We start from the raw sequence: 19260 nt of genomic DNA, 5'->3' as shown, positions 1-19260 counted from the left end.
CTAAACTCTTCTTTTTTGAATCTATACAATTTGGTTTGATAATCTTATCTTTCATAGATTCAATTATACCTATACAGATGATTCCCAAATTTATAATTCTAGACTTAATCTTTCTTGGGTTCCAGTTTCATAGAACCAACTGCTTCTTATAATAGGTTTCCAACTGTCTCAAGTTTTCTCATCACAATCCATCCTTTACTCAGCTGTTAAGGTATTTTTTTTTGTTTTTCTACTTTTTATATTTAAGCTATTTTATTTTTGCTATTAAGTTCTCTCTCTACCTCCTCCCCTTCCCCCACCCATTGAGAAGGCTAGAAAAACAAAGCCCATGAAACACACATTTGTATACACACACACACACACACACGCACGCATGCACATACACATATGCAAAACAAATTCCCACATTAGCCATACTGAAAAGAAAGGGAAAAAAGAAAGGAAAATAAGCATCAATATTCTCTCTGGAGGTGGATAGCATGTTGAATCATAATCCTTTGGAATTATGGCTGAATATTATGTGGTTCAAAGTTCAAAGTTGATTTTCTTTATAATATTGTTGTTATGGCATGAATTGTACCAGTTCTGCTCACTTTGCCTCAGTCCACACAAGGCTTTTTGGGCTGTTGTCTTGTTTTTTGAAACCACCCCATTCATAATTTTCTACAACATGGTAATATTCCAGTATACTCATATACCATAATTTGCTCATCTAGCTATTCCCCAATTGATGGGGGTTCCCTCAGTTCCCTGTATATCTTAGAAATGAGACCTTTATCTGAGGAACTTGCTGCAAAGATTTTTCCAAATTTCCTGTTTGTTTTATAGTTTTAGCTTCAATGGCTCTGTTTGTGCAAAAACTTTTTAAATGAATATGACCATAATTGTCCATATTACCCACTAAATTCTTCCTCTAATCATAGATCTAATGGGTAATTTCTTCCCTGCTACTCTAATTTGCTTTTGATGTCACCCCTTATGTTTAAATTATGTATCTATTTAGAGTTCATTTTTGTATTCCTGGTTTTCTTCTTCTAAAATGAAGAACAAACACAACCTATAAGTAGACCAAGCTGCCTAAATGGGGACCCAGCTAGCTGGGTAACCCAGCTCATACTCTCTCTTCTGTCACTCTCTTCCCTTCCTTTGGGGTATATTGGCTAGATTTCCTTCCTTCTTTCCTTCTTTCCTTCCTTCCTTCCTTCCTTCTTTCCTTCCTTCCTTCCTTCCTTCCTTCCTTCCTTCCTTCCTTCCTTCCTTCCTTCCTTCCTTCCTTCCTTCCTTCCTTCCTTCCTTCCTTCCTTCCTTCCTTCCTTCTTTCCATCTATCTGTGTGTTGTCTCCTCCATTAAAATGTAAGCTCCCTGAGGGCAGGCATAGGAAAAAATAGTATGCTTCTATCTGCATTTAGACTCCACACTTGTTTGTCTGGCTGTGGACAGCATTTTCCTCCATGAGTCTTTTGGAGTTGTCTTAAATCCTTGCATTGCTGACAAGAGCTACATCTATCAATGTGAGTTATCACACACTGTTACTGTGTACAATATTTTCCTTATTCTGCTCACTTCGTTTAGCATTAGTTTGTGTTAAGTCCTTCCAGGTATTTCTGAGGTCTGTCTGCTTAGCATTCCTTGTGGAACAATAGTTGAATTGATTTCTTTAAGTATTGACTGATTTGATCTCCTTGCTGTCCAAAAGACTCTCCCAAACCTTCTCAACCACCACAATTCAAAAGTGTGAATTTTGCACCACTTTAACAGCAAGCACCCAGACACATCCAGGATTACCTGCTGGCGCAGGTTTTTAGATCTGCTTTTCTAAAAGAAAAGCAACTTTTGAGGGGTCAACAATCTTGTTTAATTACATTCACCAGCAGAGAAAAATATAAGCAGAGAAATAAAGATCAACAGACAGGGCTTCTGACTATCTGACCATACAAACATCACAGATCAACAGACAAATCCAACTGTCTGACCATTACATACATACATAGTTACCAGAGAGAGAAGTACCAACATCTGGGTTTTCAAAGCTGGCTCCTTAATGCCTACCCAGAGTCTCATCTGGCACATGAACCTTCTTCCAAGCTCCCATACTTAACTTTTAGAAAAGCTGATCTAAGAACCTGTACTACCAAGTCGTCCTAGATGTGTCAGGGTGCTTGTTCCTCTAGCCACTCAGCTTTCCTTATAGTTCAACTCTCACAGCCATACATTGCTACTGGAAAAACCATAGTTTGGACTATACAGACCTTTGTTGGCAAGGTGCTATCTGTTCCTTTTATTATGCTGTCCATTTACCATAGATTTGCCATAGCTTTCCTCCCAAGGAGCAAGTGCTTTAATTTCATTGTTATGGTCACCATTTACAGTGATCTTTGACGTCTAGACTATAAAATCTGATACTGCTTCCATTTCTTATTCCTCTATTTGCCAGGAAGTGATGGGAATAGTGGCCAAAATCTTAGGTTTTTTGGTGTTAAAACATCAAGACTCCTTTTACACTGTCCTCTTTCACTCTGATCAAGAAGCTTCTTAATTTCTTTTCCCCTTCTGCCACCAGAGTGATATCATCTGCATGAGATTGTTGATATTTATTCCAGCAATTTTAATTCCAACATTTGATTCATTCAGCCTGGAATTTTGCATAATGTATCATAGCTTTGTAGTATAGTTTGAAATCAGGGCCTTCTTGGCTTTGATCACTTCCTGTCTTTATTCTTTCATTCTCTTGATATTCTTGACATTTCATTCCTCCAGATGAATTTTGATATTTAATATATACATATATATATATATATATATATACATATATAGTAATCTTTTGGTGGTTTGATTTGTATTTCACTGAACAAATAAACTAATTTGCATAGTATTGTTGTTTCTGTTATATTGCCTCAGGCTACTTGTGAACAATTAATATTTTTACAGTTATCTAAATCTGCCTTTATTTGTGTAAAGAGTGTTTTGTATGACTAATGTGAAAATATGTTTAATAAGAATGTATGTGTAGAACCCATAGAAGATTGCATGCCATCATTAGTAGGGAAGTGGAAGAGAAGGAAGAAAAAATTTAAAACTCATGGAAGTGATTGTTAAAAACTGAAAACAAATAAATTAATTATAAAAATAAAAGAGCATTTTGTAATTATGTTCAGATAGTTCCTTGACAATATTTTTTGCTGTCTGTAATTTCTTTAAAATAGAATTTTTTTCCTTTCTATTCTTACTGGATTTTGTTGGTTAATATATAGAAATACTGATGTTATATGTGGGTTTATATCCTGACATTTTGCTGAAATTCATTGTTTTTATTAGCTTTTCTGTAGGATTCTTTAAGTAAATTATTTTATCATTTGCAAAAATTGATATTTTTGTTTCCTCTTTGTTTATACCAATTCCTTCAATTTCCTGTTCTTGTTTTACTGTAGTAGTTAATATTTCTAGTGCAACATTGAATAGTAATATGATACTGAATATCCTTACTTTGCCTTTGATCTTACTGGAAAAGCTTCTAGCCTATTGTCACTATAATGAATAACACTGGCTCTTGCTTTTAGATAGACACTACCAAATCATTTGAAGGAAAGCTCCATTTGTTGCTATACTTTCTAGTATTTTTTTAAACAAAAATGGGTGTTGTACTTTGTTAAAATCTTTTCTCCATCTATTGAAATAATCATATGACTTTTGTTTTTGTTATTAATATGGTTACTCCTGGTGTATGTTTTTCTACTATTGAACTAACCCTTTATTTCTGACAAAATTCCAGCTTGGCCATATTCTTTGCACTCTATTGTCATAGTCTCCTTGCTAATATTTGATTTACAAACCTTCATCAGTCTTCATTAAGGAAGTTGATCTTTCTCTGAACTCTCCTTGGTTTAGAAAATAAGATCATATTTTTGTTATAAAAGGAATTTGATAATATTCCTTCTTTACCTTTCTTTCAAACAATATATATAGCATTAGAATTCATTATTATTCAAATTCTTTAGTAAGTACATCTGTCCTGGGTTTTTTGTTTCCTTTAGGAGTTCATTTGTGACTTATTAAATTTCTTTTTTTCCACTGTATAATTATTTAGGTATTCTAGTTCTTATTTGCTTAATTTTGATCATTTATATATTTTTAAATATTCATTTTATTTAGATTATTGATTTTATTGGCATATATTTGGGCAAAATACCTAATAATTGTTTGTATTTCTTCTTCATTGCTTGCAAATTCACTGGTTTATTTTTGCTAGTGGTAAATTCTATTTTCTTTTTACTTAAATCAAATAAGCTAATGGCTCACCTGTTTTATTGGATTATTTTTTTTTAATTTTCAAAAATCCAGCTCTTATTTCATTTATCAGTTCAATGGTTTTAAAAATATATATTTTGATAATATACTCTTTGCTTTTCAGAATTTCTCTTTTGGTGTTTAATTGAGAGATTTTATTTTGTTGATTTTTCAGGGATTTTTTAATTGTATATTAATTTCATTCATGTTCTTCATCTATCTTTTATTTTTGAAAGGATTTAGAAAACTAAATTTTGCCCAAACTGTTGTTTTGGCCACATCCCATGAATTTTGGTGTTATTTTATTGTTGGCATTATCTTTAATAAAATTATTCTTCCTGAAATTTGTTCTTATGCTGACCCATTTTTAGTATTAAATTATTCCATTTCCAAATAGTTTTTAATCTTTGCTTCAACTTCCCTTTATGTAATATAGTTTTTATAGCAGAGCAGTTGATAAAGATGCATTTATCCTATCTTTTTTTCTGTATTTTTGAAGTTTTTGTGCTCTAATACATGACCAGGTTTTGTACAGGTACCCTCTTTTTCCTATTCAGTATTTCCTAGAATTTTTATCATATGTATTTCTTTTTTTAAAATTCTACTCATGTCTTTAATTTCTTTATTTATTTTCATTAGCATGCGTATACATACGCTTATTATTGGTATTAAAAATTGTCCATAGTGCCTTTTAGAAAAAGGCAATTTTCCTGTTTATTTATTTTAATTAAATTCACTTTTTCTTTCTTTGTCTGAGATCATAATTGCTTCTCCTGCCTTTTTACTTCAACTTAGGTCTGATACCTTAAGCTCTCTCTGTGTGTCTTTTGTCATTTTAAATGTTTTTTTCTTGTAAACAATAATGTTGGATTCTGATTTCTAAAGGTCTTCTGTTTTATGAGTAAATTTATACCATTCACCTTTATAATTATGATTGTTGTGTGTTTCATTCCATCCCATCTTTTAAGAATCCTTTTTCTCTTCTGATTAATTCTTCCCTTGATCTCCTCTCTCTCTTATTCCTACCTTTCTCTGCATCCCTTGCTCTCCTGTTTTCCAGGCTGGGTAAGGTTTATTTCTGTGCTCAGTTTTGTGTGTATATATATTCTTCCCTCATTTAACCAGTTCACATAAAAGGTACAAGTGTCTCCCACTCTCTGCCTCCATTGTCCTTGTCTAAATTCCTGTTCACAAACCTCATTTAATATAAAATAATATCCTTCATTTTTTTCCCTTTCCTTTTCCCTTCTCTGAAGTGGGGTAGGATTCTGGGAAGATGGTGAAGTAGATCAGAAAATTCCAAACTCTCCAGATTTCCCCCACAAACTAGATAAATAGAACCTCAGGGCAAACATAGAGCAGTAACAATAAAATAAGAGTAGGGGCAGAATAGTGCTCTTCCTGGGACAGAGAAAATCTGAAAAATGTCCAGGAGGAGGTTTGGTCCCTGCTTAACAACAAATGGCAAGCCCTGGGGTTAACTGAATTGGGAGGCTACCTGGCCCCAGCCAAAAGAGCTTGTACCTCCTGGACAGTAAGGGGAGTTGGGCATCTGAGCTGGGGAAGATTGAGGGAACCTCTCCTGACAAGGAACACCAGACTCACCTGTGCTGTGGATATGTGGCCCTGGGTGAGAAGGAACCAGCACATGCCTGGCGAGTGCAGGAGTGGTAGGGTGGGGACATTGCTGACTCTGCACACTCACAGGAGGCTTCAGGTCTTGGTTTTGGTTCCAGGGCAGAGGAGAGAACTGAAGGAGGATCTGAGGCCAAAGGCACCATCGCCCATACCCAGACTTGAGGTGATTAAAAAAAATAAGCTGCTGCAAATAAAAACAATGAGCAGGCAAAGGAGAAAGAATTCAATCATAGAAAGTTACTATGGGAAGAAAAAAGACCAGGGTTCATCTTTAGAGGAGGGTACTGAAGCAAAGAAACCCTCTCCTGCCCCAAAGAATAATGTCAAATGGTTGCCTGCCAAAAACAATTCATAGAAGAACTGAAAAAAAAAGGCTTTAAAAATCAAATAAGAGAGTTTGAGTAAAAACTAAAAATAAGAACAATAAAAGGAAAACAAGATTATGGAAAGAAAGTCAACCAATTAGAAAAGAAGATCTAGAGTTTTAAGGAAGAAAATGATATGTTGAAAACCAGAACTGGGCAAGTGGAAACCAGTGAAGTTATAAGAGACCAAGAAATAATGAAACAAGATATAAAGAATGAAAAAAATAGAAGAGAATGTGAAATATCTCATAAGAAAAACAACTGAGAACAGATCAAGAAGAGAAAACATAAGAACAATCAGACTATTTGAATATCATAGTCAAATTCTGAAATCCCCGCTCAAGGATAAAATATTGTGAGCAATAAGAATATATATATATATACATATGGCAGTGTCACAATTAGAATCACACAAGACCTAGCAGTGGCAACACTAAAAGACCACAGGTCTTGGAAAACTATATATCAAAAAGCAAAAGAATGGGGGTCCTAGCTGAAAATATACTTAAGAAAGCTACACATAATCCTGAATGAAAAAAATAGACATTGAATGAATTGTCAGACTTTCAGAATTTTGCTTAAAAAAAAACAAACAACCTGAACTTAATAGATTTGATATATAAGATCCAAGAGACATGCAAGGTATGTAAATATAAGGACTAATTACAATGTTATAAATAAGGACAGTCTGTTTACTTTTTATATGAGTAAATGTAAAACATGTCTTAAGATTGTTATTAATAATTGGGTACTTCATAAGAAAAATTGGGGAAGACTTGAGTATGATGTGACTTTAAAAAGTAAAACCATTTAGGAATAGCTAAGAAGAGCAATTATAGAAATGAGGTGTGAGGAAAAACTGACATGGAGGAATTAGATGGTGGAGGAGTACTGGGAGTTCTGGAAACCTACTTTCATTGGAAATTGGGTTCAAGAGGGAACATATATATCTAGAAAGGTATAAAAAAATCTTCTAAATTCAGAAATAAAACACTAAGGGGATAGGGAGAGGTGAGAGGATAAGGGAGGATTCTTTAGAATGGAGGGTGAGAGGATAGGATAAAGGGGGTAGAGAAGGATATTTAGGTTAATGGGAATGGGAGGACAAGGGCAGCAATCCTTGGAAGGGGAATTAGATTAAGTTACAAGAGGGCAAGGAAGCAGGTAGAAGCAAAGTAGAGGAGTCAGGAGGGATAGGAAATTAGAGATATGCACAAACATAAAGATCAAGAGTAGAATTTGTTAGGGAAAAAGAATAGGGGTGGTAATCATGATCTTGGAGAAAGTTAAGGCTAAAATAAATTTAATCAAAAGAGAAAATCAGGAAAACTATATTTCAGCCCTATTCACTAAAGTTGTTTTGGACTATTTAAAATAAGTGGACACTGTATGACTGGAATATTGCTGTGATGTAGTAAATGACATGTTAGTGGATTTGGAAAAATATAGAAAGACTTGAACTTGTTAAGCAAGAGGTTATCCACTCTCAGGAAAAGCAGAAGACAAGTAAGTATAGTATAGTCTTGTGTAGATGCATATGAAAACATTTGTTTATATATGAATATGATTATAGATATCTAAATATATGTATAAGTGTATGTATATGTGTATATGTATGTGTATATATGTGTGTGTATGTATGTATATGTGTAGTTATGAATATATGTATATGTATACACACGTATGTATGTGTGCACGTGTGTGTGTATAAATATATCCTTGCTTGATTGTAGCCTTGGGATGGGGGGCAGGAAGGGGAGAAAAATAACAAAGTAGAAAGCACACAGCAGAGAACAAAAGTAAAGTTACAAGAAAGCAAAGAAAAGATGGTTAAATCTCAACACAGTGTGTAGTATTTAATATATAGGTTTTCTGGAAATGGAAATTTATTACTGTCTATTTCGAATTCTCTCTTATGTTCTGTGTACATGGCAATGCCCTTTCTTTCTTATTTTTTTCCAGTATTTGTTTATAATGTTCCTTTTTATTTTCTTATTGTTTATTTAAGTTTTAGCTTTTCTTCTTTTCTTATTGCATATTTAAGTTTAAAATAAATTAATAAAAAGGAAAGGTACAAGTGTCTCCCACTCACTGTCCCCATTGTCCCTTCCTTGTCTGAATTCCTGTTCACAAGCCTCATTTAATATAAATTTTCTTCCATTTTTTTCTTTCCTTCCTCTTCCCACCCTTTTCTATTCATCAAGCTTGTCAGAAAACATATCAGTCACTTTCAGGTCTTTTGTCTAATTGAACTACCTCTGTGGCCCTGAAGATGGCAGAGTTCTAAGGGACTTACTCTTCATTTAAGAATTTAAATAGTTTAACCTTTTTTTAATTTCTTAGGATTACTTGAACATGTTCACCTTTTTATGATTCTCTTGACTCCTATGTCTTTTATGTTGTGTTTTCTAGTCAAATCTAGGATTTTCATCAGGAATGTTTAGAATTCCTCTATTTCATTAAAGGTCCATTTCCCCCCAGTAGAACTACATTCAATTTTGTTGAATAAATTATCTATTGGGGAATGACTGTTATACATGACTATTATACATGTACACACAGAGATGTATGTGCATACAAACACACTCATAATTGTTTATGTATCTTGGATTCCAAACTAATCAGAAAAAATTAATAAAAAGATTTTTTTTCCCATTCAATCACTTCCCTTTTTATTCTGAGGACATTAATTTTTTCTGTGTAGAATCTTTGCAGTTTGAGGTTAATCAACATTTTCTATTCTATGTTATGTAATTGCCCCTCTCATCCTATTAAGAATACATCTCCTACCCATTACTGTGAGATGTATATGATCTATTTCTTTTCTAATTTTTTTATAGTATGGCCTTTAATGTAAAGGTCATTATTCATTTAGGGTATATTGTAGAGTATTATGTCTGCTGTTGATTTAAGCTTAATTTCTACCAGACTTTTCCAGTTTTCCCAGAACTTTTTAACAAATAGAGAGTTTTTCTCAAGATAAGTTCTGTTTTCCACTTTACCAAACTTTATTTAAAAAGTCATTGAATTCTGTTGATCTGTGTCTTCCTTGTGTCATCTGTTCCATTGATCTATCACTCATTTTTAAAACTAAATTATTTTCATGACTTCTGCTTTATAGTATAGTTTGAGATTTGGAAGTGCTATCCCTCCATCCTTACCTTTTTCATCATTTCACTAGCTACTCTAGAGCTTTTGGTTTTCAAAATGAATTTTGTTATTATCAAGCTCTGTAAAGTATCCTCTTAGTTATTTGCTTGCCACGGCATTGAAAATGTAAATTAATTTTACAATAATCATTTTATTATATTGACATATCCTAGCCATGGGCACTGAATAGTCCTCCAGCTATTTAGATTGTTTTTTTAACTTTTTAAGGAATGTTTTCTAATAGACCCTATATAAGTCTTTTGTGTACTTTAAAGGTTGATCTCCAGATATTTCATTCATTTTTTATCTTTTTGGAATGTGATTTTCCTTTCTATCATTGGTTCTTGTATTTTGTTATAATATTATGTAGAAATGTTGTTGATTTTTGAGGATTTATTTTGTTGCTTGCAACATTACTGAAACTATTGTCTCCGTAGTATCTTTCTTGATTTGGTGAGATTTTCCAAGTAAATCATCATATCATCAGCAAACAGGTATAATTTTATCTCCTCTTTACCTATCTTTATTCCTTTAATTCTGTTCTCTTTACTTACTGCTGTTGCTAACATTTCCAATACTATACCAAAACGTAGCGAGGAGAAAAGGCATCCTGGTTTTACTTTTGTATGTATTGGAAAAGGCTCTAGTATATTCTCATTCTACGTGATACTTGCTCTTGTTTCAGATAGATGCTTTTTAGAATATTAGAAAGGTCTCTCTATACTTATACTTTTTCAGATTTTTGGCATAAAAGACTACTATATTTTATCAGACATTTTCTGTATCTGTTGAGAGGATCATATGATTTGGGATGTTTGAGGTTTTAATAAGATGAATAATGTTGATCATTTTCCTAAGACTGAACCATGTTCACATACCTGCAGTAAATCCTTCTTGATGATAGTGAATGATTTCTTGTATAAATGCTATAATTTCTGATGGGCTTTTGTATGAAATTTTTGTGTTAATATTCATTAATGATGTTGACCTATATTTTTATTCTGTATTTAATATTTCCCTGGTTTCAGGATAAAGCAATTTTGGTAGGGTTCTTTCTCTGAGAATAAGTCATGAAACATAGATATTGACTGTTCCTTAAGTCTGAAAGTATTCTTCTGTAAATCCATCAGATCCAAGGATTTTTTTTTTTTGGGGGGGGGGGGTGTCTTTGTATTCTTTTAAAAGCAAGATCTATTTCCTTTCCTGAGATTAGATTATTTAAGATCTATCTGGCCTGGTAATTCATAAATTGTGTAATTCATATTCTTCTATTTCTTTCGTGTTCTCCATTTTGTTTGCAAATAAATGAACCTAATGTGCTCTGATTATTCTCTTTGTTCTGTGATGTAACTTTTCTCATTTGCTATTTTATTGATTTGGTTTTCTTTCCCCTTCATTTTAAGCAGATTACCTGTAGGTTTAACAATTTTATACTTTTCAAAGAGCCAACTTAGTTTTATTTAGCATTTCTCTGTCTCTTTTTAATTTATTTCCAGTTTATTTAGCATTTCCTCTTACTCCACCATCTTCAGTCAAGTTGTTTTTTCTAAAGAGTTGATGTGACCAGGTCAGAGCAGCCCCCTGCTCAGTGAGCTTCAACGGCCCCCCTTTACCTCCAAGATGAAATATAAACGTGTTTGCCAGTCAGACTCTTCATACATTGGTTCCTCCTTACCTTTCCAGTCTTCTCACACTTTACCTTTTTCTGTGTACTCTTCATTCTAGCAACACTGGCCTACTTGCATTTCCTCAGAAATGACACTTTATATCCTTCCTTTTTCCCTCTTGGCTTACCTGACCGCCTTCAGATTGTAGAATGCACAACTGTTAATTCTTTGTCTTCTCCAATTTTGTGGTTGTTCAGTTGTGCAGTAAAGTTGATTCTTCGTGACCTCCTGAAGCATAGTATGCTAGGCCCTTCTGTGCTCTACTATCTCTCAAAGTCTTTTGAAGCTCATGTTCATTGCTTCCTGCACACTATCCGTCTTATCCTCTGTTGTCTCCTTCTTTTGCCTTCAGTCTCTCCCCAAATCAACATCTTTTCCAGTAAGTCCTGTCTTCTTATTATGTGACCAATATTTAAGCTTCAGCTTTAGTAGTTTACCTTCCAGTGAATATTTTGAATTAATTTTTTTAAAGCATTGACTGATTTGATCTCCTTGCTGTCCAAAGGATTCTAAAAGATTGTCACCAGCACCACAATTACAAATCATTGATTCTGTAGCACTCAGCTTTCCTTACAATCCTACTCTCATAGCCATACACTGCTACTGGAAAAATCACAGCTTTGACTATATGGACCTTTATTGGCAAAGTGATATCTCTGCTTTTTAGTATAGTCCAGATTTGCCACAGCTTTCTTTCCAAGGAGCAAGTGTCTTAATTTCCTGGCTGCAGTTGCCATCTGCAGTGACCTTTGAGCTTAAAAACAAAATCTGACACTGCTTCCATTTCTTCTCCTTCTGTTTGCCAGAAGTGATGGCAAAGAGCTCCTTTCTCTCTGTCTCTGTCTCTTTCTCTCTGCCTCTCTCTCTCTTTTTGTTTCTCTCTCTCTCATACAGACACACCCACTCTCACACATATGCATGCCCATATGTGCAATTGTGTATATACATATGTGTGTCTACATATATATTTGTTTACCTGTTGTCTTACATTAGAACACAGGTTCCTTGAAGGCAGAATTATAACAATGCTTTCAGTACGTTCACCTCATAATACTGCTATTCATCTACAAAAGCAATATTTTTTCTACCTAAGCAATAAATAGTTTTCAGAGGATTAAATATAAAATAAAATATCACTTCAGTGAATATATCTATCTGAACACATGATGAGACAACTGAAATGGTGGTGGTGATGAAGATGATGATGATGATAATGACATTAACAACCGTTAACATAAGATTTCCAAAGTACTTTACATGTACTATCTGAATTTTAGCCAACCACAGAGCATCAAGGAATTCTCTTTTTCTCTTTGTCTTCCTATTAATCTTTAGTAGTACAGTAATGGTAATTTTTAAAAGCAGAATGATAAAAACAGTTGACATAACTTTTAGAATATTGGAATAAATAATGAAGGAGTAGTTCAAAGTTGTTCCACTTATATTAAATGTATCAATTTAACTATTAACTAAAGTAAAAGGATAGTAAAAGTCTTTTCTACAATTTGATAACATCATGGCCTTGTCCCTCAAAGAGTAATTCATTAACTCTTCATATAATAGTCAAGATATCACTTTACATTAAAGACTATTTATGCTGTCATCATAAAGATTCATTACACTGATTCTCTTTTGTTACTAAAATGTTAAAATTCAGATTTTTCCTAAAACTAGGATAAATAAAAAGCTGGAAATAAAGGCAAAGTTATGATGTGGCATTTTTAAGCACTGTCATTGATAGGTGATTCTCTGGCTTTAGTTTCCACATGTGCATATATTTCTTACCATTTCTATTTTAGGAAAACAAAGTATAAGAAAAGCTTAAAATGTAACATCACACACCATATTACCTTGAGTCAGTCCAAATAAATTTTTCTCCCAATAGTGTAAAAAGTGTATTTGTCATTGGGTAGTAAAAACAAAAATGAGAACATTAGTGTTCTGGGAGAAAATTATTTGTTCCTTTTCAGAAGATTCTCTAGGAGAAAACTAGGAAGAAAGACTGGGCAAACATCAGATTATGTGTTAAAAATTTGTGTCATTCATGTATTTATTTTTGCCAACAGTGGCTACGTCTCAGGAACGGGATTTAACAAAGGCCAGTATCTATCAATGGATAACAGAGTAGATCAAGAAAATACTTTGTCTCCTCAAGCAGGCAAAATAAATGGCTATCCTAAGAAAGAAAGCAGACAAAAAGGAAATATTAATGGAATTGAACCCACTGTGGTAAGTAAATTTACTGCTTAGAATTTCACTTTATTTAGCTTCAAAATTTCATATATTTGAAATAATGACACAAATAAACATTTGTGTTTTATCTTCAGTAGAACTCAATATGCTATAAATCATCATAGTTGAAGCAATAGGTAAATTACAGTGCTAAAAAAGTGAAGTGCTAAATAAAAGTTCAAGGGTCAAAGGGAAAAAGCATGAAAATGATTTGCTTTAAGATTATCCATTGGAGTATTTGAGTATTAAAAATGGTGCTAAAAAGGATGAAAATTTCCTGCTAAATTACAATGCTGCTTTTATTGACTGTAGTTAGAACACTTGAGTGCTGGAACTTTTGGGATTTTTCCCAAACCTGTGATTTCATTAATTTGGGGAATTACTAGTGTGGAAACTAAACTAAACTCTAACTTGTAGTCTAGAGTTCCCAATGTCACTTTTAAAACATACATGTCCTTTTCCATCAAGGAGCTTATTGTCTTGAAGTAAGCATGATATTATAAAATAGAAGAAATTTTGGATTGAGAAATTAAAGTTGCTGGAAGATTCACATTGTTAAGCCCACCTTCTTACCTGTTTCATAGTATTACATAGATATTTCTTGGGAAAACTAGAATTGACATTTCATGAACATCATGTAAAGAAGTTATCCTCTCATTTGGAATTCATTATTCATGAAAGTGTGGCACATAGTAGTCCATCCAGTTATTTTTGACCATATAGTTCTCACTGCCTCAGATGACACAATTAGTAATTGAATGAAAGAATGAATGAAAAAGCATTTAATAAGCATTTACTATGTGTCAAGCACTGTTCAAATAGAAAAGGTGAAATAACCCCTGCTTTGAAATCTAATATGAGTTCAAAAGACAGTACAAATGAGCATTCTATAGAACAAATTGAAATCCTTAATTGAATAATTAATTCTGAAAGATTTGTCACTAAACCAAGAAGAGCCACCCACTCAGGGAATTTAAAGGGAGTGAACCCAACCTCTAAATCTGTCTAACTTGCAGCTAAATGGAACAAGGCCTTTCCAATGGGAGTATTTTGATACATACATTCTGAGCTACCTGTTAGTCTATAAATAAGAAAAACTGTTTTGTCAGAGGAAAGAGAATGACACCAAAGAAGGAGTGAGACCTATCTTCTTCCTTTGAAACAAAAAGTTTCTCTCAATGTCATATTTCTCATTATAAATCCCTTTATTAGAAGAAAATTCGGAAATAGATTTTGTGATATTTTCCTGTAGCAGTAACAGCAAGTACTAATGCAATACTACACAACCTACTCCTGGCCCCATGGAGCTAGGATGCTCACCTTAGCTTTTTATTAAGAAGCTTTTCTCAGCACTGGGCGGAAGGACATAGGTGGGGTCCAGTCTTGGAGAGGGTAGGACTTTTTTCACAATACTCTGTAGCTGAGAGCTCTTCACCCTAGAATGCCATTGAAGAATCACTTTTAAAACTTTGGTGTGGCTGATGTATGGGACTGTCTCAAAAGATACTTTATATACTTCCTTTGGGGGCAAGACATTTTCTTTCTACACATTTTCTAAGGGTATTGACCAAAAGAAAAAATCTTAAATAAATAACAGCAGAAACTTTTATAACTATTAAAGTATGAGGCATTTAGTAAGATTGCTTTATTGGAATTTTACCTCTCCTACATGCTCTGCATCATTGGAAGAGCTCCCACAAGGTCTATATCTTCAGACAAGCCAGGCAAAGATTTGAAGCTTTTCCTTCTGTCTATGGGCATCTTCTCTGACAAAGGTATAGTTACAGAACACTCTGCTAGTTTCCAGTAATCTGTCACTGAAGAACACAAGAACTCCTGACCCTTTAAAACACCAAGGTTGCCTTCAAACCTGAAAATACCTTAGAGTCATGCTTAAGTCACCCTGCTTAGGAAAAAACACATCAGAAGAGGCAACTAAGACTTTCAGATCTAGTTTCTCACTTTGCATGCATGCTGGCTATCATTTATCTAGGAGTAGTTACCTTTTTCTGCAAGGATTGTGGAATACACTCCAAACTTTCGGACTTACAGATCATAGAATCCAGTCATTTCCCTTCCACCCCCTAAAGATAAGGAGAAAGAAAGGTCTAACAGGCAGGGTCAGTCCCATTAATATTAACTGAGTTTTCAACTTTTCCTTTTTCTAGGACAAATACTCTGAAGCAGTCTTTTTCTCTTTGCTCTGTCCACTAAAGAACCAACCAGGGTTTGTTGTATTATCCTAAAAAAAATAAAAAACCCAAAACATATCATTCAGCACTGAGCCAGCATACCTGGCCCACTGAAAAGAATGAGAACAAATGTGTTACTGAAAGGAGCCCAGTTCCAGGCATTCTCCATCTGAATACACTCTGTCCAGAACTAATGGAAAGAAGAGACGGTAGTTCCTCTGATTACACTCATTACACCTGAATGAACAATATGCAAAGGCAGGACCTTCACCTCTCCAGCCAAAGAGTAAACATAATAAAAAATTATTATAGAAGTAGTAAGAATTGCAGAAGAGTGGGGTTGTCTCAGTAAGAAGAAGCACTGTATTAATTTTAGACTCACAAAAGCTCACAGTTTTTAGTGATGAAAAAATCTCTGAAAACAATGACATTATAATATTGTCCGTCTTAAAGATTTTACTTTTAAAATACTCATTCAGAGCATTCTATCTTTTCCTGTTTTGCAGTACAGCTGTTTTATATCTTCCATTGTTGTCCCTGAACTATATTCTGTGTATCTGCATGATGACACAGATTTTTTTTTTTTTTAACAAGGGATGCTCCACTTAGCAGCTCTGGAGACTATTAGTAATTTGTCCTGACATAGCATTTATGATTGTCCATGAGCCAAGCCCTCTAAGTAGTCCTAAGAATAAGAATTAGAATTCTTAAACTATCTAGCAACAGTAAATCTAATTTAGTTCCCATCAACAGGGCATTTTAGTAAATAAATATACTATTTGCATTGCAAGTAGATTATATAATAACCTAAAATTACCTATTAAAGTCATAAAAATTTACAAAATTTACAGAAAACTAACAGTTCTCTCAGCTTACAAGGATTTCTTCAAAATGCATTAAGAAACCAGGAGTAAGAAGGTCTGATTGATTAAGCTGATGTTGCTGTCAGAGTCTCTCTTTCTTTTGATCTTAATAATTTGTAGCCTTTATTATTGAAGATTGTTATCTCCTTTTTCTCAGGTTGAAATGATGGACTTAGAAAGTATAAATATGGACAGAAATGAAATGAAAATGAAATTCAACCTTTCTAGCCTTGGCAATAAGTTACATATTCTAGAATTCATGCCTGCCATTGAGTCACTCAACAACCACATTCAATACATCATCTCCCAGGAGAATGACAATGGCATCTTCAGAACTGACCAACAAGATGGGCTAAGCTGCTTGCACATGGCCAAGAAAACATCTGTGCCTGGAACTTACACATTGGAAATCACTAACATTCCTTTGTACAAGCAGAAAGAACTTAAGACACTGGAAGACAACAATGAAGTCAACTACATTCTAGGGGAGCTTGGTGAAACTCTCAAAATGAAACTGCATATTCAACTCTGCTAACCCTTTTATAGACTTGGTTCAGTACTCAAATCACTAAATAACTACGAAATAGTTCACCTATTTAATCCACTTGAGCATATCTGGTCTTTGCAAGCTATAAGGAGTCAGTGACTTTTTTCTAAGAGGAAAAACAAGACCTTTATTACTTTTTCCCTCCCTTCCCATTCACCCCCTGCCCACAGATGTACTTTAAATTCTTCTGTGGCTAAAGATTTGGGTACAAAGGAACCACGGTTACTGTTTTTTTTTTTTTTTAATATAACTTCACTTTAAAATACATTTAAAAACCTGAAAGGTTCAAGAGATGGCACTAAATGCACCAAAATGTGAGCTTTTTTTTCTTGTTAGCAGTGTAACAAGTTAGGTATTTTGCTGTAGTTCATAATTTTAAAAAATATAGATTCTTATTTTTAATGCAATAATATATGGAGAAATGAGCAGACTAAACAAGAAGGGAAACTCATTTGTTTTTCTTTAGATGTATAAATTTGAACTATTTCATTTTAGAGGTGATTTTAAAAAGATATTGAGTAGATTCAAGAGTCTTATGTAATTTTCATTTTTAAAAATTATTATAATTTTCATTCAGCTCTGCAAGGCTCTCTTTAAGACTGTGTAAAGGAGGATCTAAGCCAGAACAGCTCACTGTGTTTGTGTTCTATATCACCAGACATATTAATAGAAGTTGAAGCACAACCCCTGTAGCAAAATACCTTGACTACTTGTAATGCCTTTAGCATTGCAGACCAAATCGTACTGTTTCCTTCTCCTAACCTAAAGAAACTACGTGTGCTACCCATAACACCTCATTCTTAAAAAGGGTGCTCTACACATTTGAGTTACTGTAGGCAGCTGAAATGTCACTCTTTCAAAAGGAACTCCTGAAGTTTCCCAGGGTTTGGTGCTGGCTTAAATTAATGGTGCATTTACTATGATTAAGCTATTTCAGGATTGCCATATGTGCAAACTAATCATGCAGTGCAGCCAAGGAAATGTGTGGTTTTTGAATTTTTGTAGAACTTTCATTAATGCTGTAGTTATATACCATATGCTTCATTTTGTCATAGTCTATTGTGTATGAAAGGTGCTTGTCCAATTAATTGATCTTTAGTTTGCTTTAGTCTTTTTTTAAAGCTATATTATTATGTGCTAATAAAGCTTATGTCCCAAGAGTGCTTTTTTGACTGCTATTATTTATTATTGACACATAACCAAATCTCATATGTAAAACAGTTAAAGCATATACATACTCCAGGTTTCTTTCTGTCCTATACCTGTGCTGTCTGAAGATCAGTTGTGTTCTGTTTTGTTTTCTTTTGTGGGAAAAGAAACATTATAAATTTGTGATCAAGTGTTGGTGAGGAAAGATTTTTGTTTTTTACTTTTGCTTTTTTATAGATGTGTCAAATATGAGTTCTCGCATTAAAAGCTTATTTTGCAGTAGATTTTCTGGAATTACCAGTATTTAAGAGTATTGAAACCCTTGTTATACAGAAGTATTCTCACAAGGGACATCTGGAATTTGTAAAACATATAATTTACTCTCATTCATCTTCAATGGAGCATTGTCATCAAGATGCAACTTTCAATCAGGAAGCAGCCACAATGTGTAGTGTGCTCATAGTTAGAAAGATTTGGGCTCAAATACTCTGACACATACTGGGTATGTGACCCTAGGCAAGTAACTTTCCAGTTGTCTTAGGCAACTGTCTTTTAAGACTCTTAAGTTTCAAAGTTGGTAGGGGAAGTTTCCTTACCAGAAATTCCTTTTGCCAATGAAATAATAATTTAAATCCATTTAACGAATTCAGAGATAATCATTTCCCAGCAGCTTGATACTTATTTAAATGTGTGTTTTTGCAAGAATTTTAAAATTTATACAATTTGACTAAATCACTAGTATGTACTTTATGTTAAAACTTTATGTGTACATCATGTTAAAACTATATCACAAGATCATAGGTTTAGTAATAACAAGGACTTTAGAAGCCACTGAGTTTAATCCTCTCATTTGACAGAGGAGGAAACTAAGGCATTGCCTAGGGTCATACGGATTTTGAAAAAGAATTTAAAAGAAAGTCTTCCTTCAAGTCTGTTTCCATATGTACTGTGCCGTGCTGCTCATTCATCAGTGAACTGAAGATAGAATCCCTTTGGGAAAGCTTTTCTGCTATGGTCACCCCCAGAGAATCTTTAGGACATTATTTAGAAATGGAAATTCCCCTCAATCTTGCTGTGCTTTTTCTAAATCAGTGATAATAACTAAGAAATCCCCAAGGCAAAATCTTACCTGTACTAACAGCAAATGTCTTCTCTCCAGCAAAACTATTTTC

General features: G+C 33.8%; 1 protein-coding gene across 9 annotated transcripts in view; it reads left to right on the top strand.

The window, feature by feature from the left end:
• LOC140496889 (fibrillin-2-like) overlaps positions 1 to 18099 on the top strand; it is a 132386-nt gene extending 114287 nt beyond the window's left edge. For 7 of the 9 annotated variants that reach the window (XM_072597234.1, XM_072597231.1, XM_072597232.1 and 4 more), the window contains 2 exons: positions 13172 to 13334; positions 16550 to 18099. In XM_072597234.1, the coding sequence (XP_072453335.1) occupies positions 13172 to 13334; positions 16550 to 16927 (541 nt within the window). In that variant the 3' untranslated portion in view covers positions 16928 to 18099. The other 2 variants (XM_072597236.1, XM_072597237.1) reach the window with 2 other exon arrangements.
• The last annotated feature ends 1161 nt before the right edge of the window (positions 18100 to 19260 follow it).

This window comes from Notamacropus eugenii, chromosome 3 (assembly GCF_028372415.1).
Source record: "Notamacropus eugenii isolate mMacEug1 chromosome 3, mMacEug1.pri_v2, whole genome shotgun sequence".
NCBI lineage: Eukaryota > Metazoa > Chordata > Mammalia > Diprotodontia > Macropodidae > Notamacropus > Notamacropus eugenii.
The sequence above is the reverse complement of the archived record's forward strand: the minus strand, read 5'-3'. Positions and strand labels throughout refer to the sequence as shown.